The sequence below is a fragment of the Scardinius erythrophthalmus genome (genome assembly GCF_964197995.2).
Source record: "Scardinius erythrophthalmus genome assembly, chromosome: 2".
Classification (NCBI taxonomy): Eukaryota; Metazoa; Chordata; class Actinopteri; order Cypriniformes; family Leuciscidae; genus Scardinius; species Scardinius erythrophthalmus.
Window position 1 is genome coordinate 54,652,531 of NC_138222.1, and position 7,728 is coordinate 54,660,258.

The 7,728-nt window shown below is 35.4% G+C and overlaps 1 protein-coding gene across 3 annotated transcripts; it reads right to left on the reverse strand.

The window, feature by feature from the left end:
• Nucleotides 1-743: 743 nt before the first annotated feature.
• On the reverse strand, nucleotides 744-6,759 carry trmt10a (tRNA methyltransferase 10A). 3 transcript variants are annotated; one of them, XM_081391554.1, is made up of 8 exons: nucleotides 6,679-6,759; nucleotides 5,692-5,893; nucleotides 5,142-5,310; nucleotides 4,921-4,992; nucleotides 4,419-4,493; nucleotides 2,816-2,965; nucleotides 2,494-2,599; nucleotides 744-1,303 (listed from the first exon to the last, which is right to left on the reverse strand). In XM_081391554.1, the coding sequence occupies exons 2-8, from the start codon at nucleotides 5,877-5,879 to the stop codon at nucleotides 1,035-1,037; spliced, it is 1,029 nt and encodes a 342-aa protein (XP_081247680.1). In that variant the 5' UTR covers nucleotides 5,880-5,893; nucleotides 6,679-6,759; the 3' UTR covers nucleotides 744-1,034. The 3 variants fall into 3 exon arrangements, with proteins under 3 accessions (XP_081247680.1, XP_081247679.1, XP_081247681.1); XM_081391553.1 differs by having other exon boundaries at nucleotides 6,609-6,720; XM_081391555.1 differs by having other exon boundaries at nucleotides 6,374-6,713.
• Between the last annotated feature and the right edge of the window lie 969 nt (nucleotides 6,760-7,728).

Sequence of the window (7,728 nt, forward strand, 5' to 3'; positions counted from 1 at the left end):
TTATTATAAAAAAAAAGTCCAGGTGAGATAAAATAACACAAAAAAATGTATGTAACTGATTACTTTCCATGAAAAGTAATGCAATCAGTTACTTTTTAGGGAGTAACACAATATTTAATACATTACTTTAAAAAGTAACTTTCCCCAACACTGATTAGCTCATATAATCTTAAAATGCATTTTTGATGCAGATTATTAAAATACGCACAATAGATAAAATATAGTATGTATGTCGACCATCACTACATACATATGTATTAAGAATTAAACTAAACATTTTTATTTTAAATGTCTCAGACTGAAAAAGGAACATACCGAAACATTTAATTCAACTTTAACTGAACAAAACTGGCAAAAAAAAAAAAAAAAAGACTAAATATCAAGTTTCGCCCTACCTGTTATATTCCTCTCACTGAATCTGATTGTTTTAACAGAGTTTTGTGTACCTCCCTCTTGCTGTCTGATTGGTCTTTTTTCTTTTCTGGGATTGGGTGGCTTACATCCAGAGTCTTGCCGTGTCCGAGCTTGTTCTCTTGGCCCACAGGTGCAAATTCCCACTGTGGCAGAACAGCAAAAACAGCTAATACGCAGATTCTGCTTCTCAGATCATCAAAAAACAATATTTAGTCATTTTGATCCTTTTCACTACAGGAATGCGATTTAAGATATCTACAAATCTACACTTCTCTAAATCATCTGGTCAAAGGTATTAAATGTTTACAATGAATAAAAGGCTCATTGTTCTAAAACAAGTGATATTGTAATTGTTTATTTCTTTTCACAAGATCTACACATTGTTTGTTGCTTGTTTTTTAATGGAAAAGGTTGAAAAAAGGTACTTTCTTATTTTAGCTTCTTTTCTTTTTTTTCATGAAATATGTTTCAACAAAAACACCTTCAAGTCCAAACCTTTGCATAAAGCATCTCAAACCTCAAACTGAGATGTTGTTAAACTAAAAGGAAAAACATCAGAAAAACAAACAATTAAAAATGAACAAAAAAAGATGAAATGGCATAAATATGTTACGTCTTCTCTATGCTGTGTTTCGCTCGCTGGAATCTGATTGGTTTAGCAGAGGTTTGTGCTCTTCTTGTTTGCTATCTGATTGGTCCTTTGAGTCCGTTCCCTTTTCTGAGGTTGTCTGTTCTGTGTCCGAGTCTTCATCAGAGTCTTCCTCATCATTGCCCTCTCCGAGCTTGTCCTCTTGGCCCACTGGCACAGCTCCCTTCCTCTGTGGCAAAACCGTAAAGAAAGCTTCCTGCCAGTCTCGTTTCTCCAGGAACGCTAGGATGATCTCAAAAACTACAGCAAGAGGGAACATGATTGTTTAATTTGTAGCAGGACACTTAAAAGTTGTATATCTATAACTATGGAAGTTTCCACTGCAGAATAATTTTGTTTTAATAATTCAGACTTTTTTCCTCACAATCGCGAGTTTATATTTCGCAATTAGGACTTTACCGTTTATATCTCAATTCTGAGAAAAGTCGTCTTACAATTCTGACTTTATAACTTGCAATTTTCGAGTTAATATCTCACAATTCTGAGGAAAAAAAATTCTGAATTGCGGGATCTAAATTCTCAATTGAGTTATATATATATATATATATATATATATATATATATATATATATATATATATATATATATATATATATATATATATATATATATATATATATATATATAAAAAAAATCTGAATTATGAGATAAAAAGACACAATTACTTTTTTTTCATGGCAGAAACCTCCAGACAATACAGAAGTGTCATTTGAATGGATACCTGTTTACACCTGGCATTAAGAAGTGTTTTCGTCAATCCGATCACATGTGGACGACGCTAAATTCAGGTGTAAACGGGGTCTAAAACGTTTTGAGTTTGTCCACTTTCGACCACTTCCAGAGGTAGTCGAAAACGCATTTGACCGGATTGCTTTCATAGTGTAAACGCTCATGTGGTCGAATGCGTTTAAACACCCACAAAAGACCATCTACTTTCTGCCTACTGAACTAATGTGTAAATATTATGAGACCAGCCAACCAGCAGACGGGATTTAAACTTTGGCTGAAGACATAAGTTTGGTCTGAAGATGAAAAATGTACCAAGCACAATGTTCTCTCACCATTCCTGATTTCTAACACACACTCACAGAGTTCGGCTGGTCTTGTGGCTGTCAGAGCGGAAACGAAAGCTGCTGCTCTTCGTATGTTTCTCTGTCATCTCCGGGCGCATTCATATGTAAATTTAGTGAGTTTATATCGTCCATTAGATTGAAAGATCTGAAAAAGCCCATATATTTACCAGCCCATAGACCCTCCCTTCATAGAAATCAGGACAGAAGTGTTTGAAAGTGGACAAAAGAGACAGATTAAAACACCAGGTGTAAATGGGAATGTGTCTCCCTCGTCTACTTGTGATCCGATCGACCAAAACTCATCTTAATATCAGGTGTAAACAGGGCCTAAAGTGAATGTAAGAAAGGGCATCTCACCATGATTGACAGCCAGCACCTTGCGGCTATTCATCTTGACGAAACTGCCCAGCGGAAGCTGAGCATGAGCAATGCCAAGCTCTTGGGCTCGACCATATGTGATCCCCTGTAATAAAGCATTGAATTCCCCAAAACCAAGAGCTTGTAATGACTTCAAGTTCAAGGTAACAAAAATGAAACATTATGACAAGTGCCACCCTATACTCATCTCAGAATAAAATCTCCTTGCAAGCAGGGCCTGTGAAATAACTTTACTAAAACAGTCCCATGTACTTTCTCAAATAATCATTTCAATGACTTCTAACTGTAACAAGCCACTCACCTTATGGTGGTTGTGGTCCACCAGACCTCCAATCACATAGGCTTTGGCTTCATCCAGCTCTTCCAGCACATTGGGTGAATCAGACGTGAGGTAGACGAGGTCGTCCTTGCTCAGGATTTCATGAAACGCTTCAGGCTTGACATGGACATCCTACACCACATTTAAATTTCCATTTGTTAAAGGCGTTGCTTTTTATTATCCAACATTCATACATCAAATCTGCTCATAAAGACCTTATATAGCCCCGCCCCTTTTCAGCGATGCGCTTGTTGTGTTTCGGTTTGTATTCCCACAGCATGAAGGTAAGATCTTACAGATTTATGAATGAACCGCTCATTTTAAAATCTTCCCGGTCTACTGACATTTGTAACAATATCCGCTTCAAACATTACAATGCTCATGATCACTTCTGTTAACTCTATAATAAGTAAATCCACTTCCCCAGCTAATAACTCTTCAACAGCGATGACAGAAATATACAGAGCGACCCCAAAAATGGAAGTTCAAAACACAATATTTTAAAGATGGCTGTGCGCTTGTAAGGTCTATAGCTAATCCCCTTTCAGGCAAAATTCGGCATTAAGAATCATGATTTGTGCATAGTTAATGAGTTTTCTTGTGTGGGTGACAGGTGGGTTTACAAATATACAAAAGACTGTCAACACAAGACCACAGAACAGTTTTGAGCATTGAAAAAGCCCTTTTCATGTGAGACTAGTTTTTCAGAGAAATTCATGTTTCACAGGTTTACTTTGTGATTTTAATCCCGTCCGAATCTGCCATGTCTGTGTTTTTCTCACACAACCTCAATAAAAAGTCCAGGTAAAATCACCTACTGTTTTTCGTCAAACTCGACGGTCATCTGAGAAACCCCGTCCGGATGCAAATTGTTATTTGCTGATGTTGTATTATCATAAAGCTTCTCCTCATGTGTTTTTTGACCAACCTGAGCTATTGTTTGCACAACAATCTTTCGCATTCTTTCATTTCATTTCAATGACATTGGTATCTGACGAAAAAATAAAATGATAAAATTAATAAATCGAGCCCGAACGTGGAAACTGTGAAGATATTTTAATATCAGTGTCAGGTAAGATACCGGTCTAGATGACTCTGCTCACTTTTAGGTTTATTATAAACATCCACTTCTATATACTCATGTGAAGTTTATTTAAATAGGGTTTTAATAATAAATTAAAGTTATATCAATAAGTAATTCATTAAAGACATATATGTCATATGTTACACACGCAAGCACAGCAGATGAGCTTCTGTAACGCCCACGTCTAGAAAACACACAGATGTTAGTCCCATCGGAATCGGTGCATGAGATCACAGACGTCGGGTGACAATTGTAATCAAACATCATTTAGAAAACTAGTCCTGTCTGAATAGGGCTTTACAGTATTCGGCTATTATAAATCAAACGCCTGTTGCAGGTATGTATTTTGTAAACACAAGCCAAAAAGGTTTATATTATTTGTTTATATTGCTAAGATGTCTGCAGCAAACATCAGTTTTGCAACAGCAAATGACATTTACTGTCAGATGACTTTACAAAAGTGTGAACAAAATAAATAAGTAGTGTCATTTCACATCTTACCTTCCAGTTAACCCAGCCTTTGTTAATTTCATCCATGATTTGCTTCAACTGACCACCGTGACTTGTAAGGTAAAACTGTGAATATGAAAAGGCTGTTGAATTTAAAGATCACATCTACTAATATATATATATGAATATATATATATATGAAGAGTTCAGATGCAAAAGCCTCTAAGTGCCATCTGAAATTTTCTTCTAGAATGATAATTTTTATCAAGCTCGTATATTTCAGTTCAGTAGTTTAACTTAAATGACAATTAATAGGTAATTTTCATTGCCATTTAAGTGAAATTACTGAACTTAAATATACGAGCTTGATAAAAATGATAATTCAAGAAGAAAATTTCAGATGGCACTTAGAGGCTTTTGCATCTGAACTATGTATATATACTGAATATATATATATATATATATATATATATATATATATATATATATATATATATATATACACACACACACACACACACACACACACAGTACATATATGAAGGAAACATGCCTGTACAGGATGGAGGGTGCGTCTGTTCTCAGCATAGCACCTCTGAATCTGCTTGTGAAGTTTCTTTACATCCTACACAAACAACAATAAATAATTATGCAAATTCAATTTGGTTCTTTAAAGTACCTTTCAACAAGATTTTTTTAGTGCAACAGCTAGATAGCATTATGAAAGTAAGCAAAGGAAGTTGTAAGATGCCCTTCACTGAAGTTGTTTCTTACCTTGAGCAGCATGAGGTTATCAAAGCTGCAGTCTATGACCAGTCTGAGAGAACTGGGCTCTGCCGAGTCCGACCTGCGCAAACGCTTCTTCCCCGTCCACTCCACTCCGTCGTCAGCCTGCGCTTGTCTCTCCAGTTTCCTCTGCTGTTTTCTCTCTTTCCGCTTCTGTCTGTACATTAATATAAAGATATATAGTGTTTAATAATTAAGCTTTGCAACTAACAGATACGTTACACTGAACTATTGAAACCAATAGTTGTTTTATTTAGAAAGCGTATTGTTTTTACACTTTTTTGCTGATGTGAAACATAGAATGTCTCTCATTAAGCATGAGCTGCTTGACCATATATTAGTAGAGCAAACAGTTTTGTCTTGTTTCGTCATTTTGAATGGTTACTTGCATAAAAACGTTTTTTAGAAATGCCATATAATACTAATGCTAACTTAAATAAAAGTAGACTATTTTTACAAACACTAAAATTAATCCTCATTCAGAATATGAATAAAAACTATAAGTGTACATAAATAATACTAAGATAACACTGCTTACTTGCGAAGTTCTCTCTGCTCTTCCCATTGCTGACTCTTCAGAAGTTTCTTCCTTTGTCTTTTAGACAGTGTTTCAGTTTCTCCAGTCTGTACGGTCTCATTTTCACCCTTCGTAGATTCATTTTCATTGTTAGCACATTCATGGCTCTTCTCCAGCACTGCAGGTGCATTGGCCATTTCGGTGGCCATTTACTGTGAAAATCCTGTAGTAGCAAAAAATGTTGAAAGATTATTTTTTTCAAATACAACAGATATGGATACCTCCAATAGAAAGGTATCAATTAAAAATTCATAAGGATGTAGTTGAAATTCAGAATTTATTTGGGCTTGAAAAAGATAATTAGATAAAGAAAAAAAAAGTCAAATATGTTGCATAAACACTTTCTGGAGCATTATGTGTGCATATTTTAATAAAGGATAATAAGATGTTTTAAGAGAATGGTTCAATGACTTGAAAGGGCCACTGTTCGAAACCGTGAGCGAATCTTTTAAGTGAACCGATTCAAAAGATTCGAGTCACTGAGATGATTCGGCATGCCGAGCAGTACTCAAACAAATAATACATACATACACACCGATGTAACGAAATCTGTTAAAAATTAAACACAATTGTGGTTACCGTATCCGCGTTTAACCGCGACTATGATGCCTAGAAAAGCTTTCAAACAAAGACAACAACTTACAATGTCAACCTTTATGTCACTTTTGCCTGTGGTATCATGAGCTCTGACAGTTATTTTATTGTATAAAGGTAGCCCATGACTTCCATATTATTTGACATGCAATACATGTTAACTTGAGATATCTACGTCTTACGATACAGGTTAACTTAAGAGATAACATCAGATGTATTCAGAGTCTGACTGTCAAAATGATGCAAAACATCAGGGGGACCATAAAACAAGCATGCCGACATACCTTATAAAACGGCCCATATAATAGTGATAATTTACTTAAAATAGCAGAATTCCATGAAAGAGAAAACTACCTCTAAACTGTTGTCTTTGCAGTAGGGCTGTCATCATCATGTGCTGGATGCTGCGTCATTTAAAAGCGACTCGCTCAGCGTGGGAACGTCAACAGTCCGCCATGTTGGTGAGGGCAAGTGAAGACATTCAGGCATGAGAAATCTCTGTAAATGAGCCTAGGTTGATATAACATCTGTTGTGAGTTGTTTACATGTGTATTAACCTTTGTATATGCTTAATTGTTTTTTAAACTTGCTTTTCACGTTTTTCTGGATGTGTAAGAATGGTCTTGAATCTGCCGTATGTTGTGAGTCATCATAAATTGTATATTCTATATAAATGTACACTTAAACTTAACATTGAGATATGCATATATATTGTTAAACTATAAGCCTATACATTTTCAGAGGCAAATGCTTATAGTACTATAAATGTCTCCTTTACAATTCTAAGAATAATGAATTATTACAAAAACAGGGTTGATGTTGAAACCATAACAATAGTTGTTTATAATGCAAATATTGTTTTCTATTTTGTTATTTACTCAAACACTATATATGATGTATGTCTGACAGCATGGCTGGCAAAATACCGGCCTCCCAACATATACTAACACCATATTATGTTTCATGCACAGGTGGTCAACTGAAATATTCTGCCATGCACATTACATGGTAACAGTGCTTTTAATGTAGCACTGGCAGAAGAAAAGGCACACAAAACTGACCGTGAACTTTGCCTGGACATACATTCTCAGAACATTGACAAGCGTTCTCGCGAAATATGTGAAAACGTTCTTCCAGTAACGTTCATAAAATGTGTGGTTCATATCTGATCTTTGATAATGTTCTTATAACGTCAGCACAAAAAAGTTATTTACACATTCATGGAAATGCATCGATAAGCTCAGTGAATTAAAATTATAAAACATATGTTAGAGCTCATTCAGAGCTCATGTCACCTGAGTAAAGTTACAGCTAATATGCAAGTTTACATTCCCATTGCTGCATAGGAATGTGTGACAGACTTTTAACTACCAGACTATCACCTTTCACATTAGCACTTTGCAA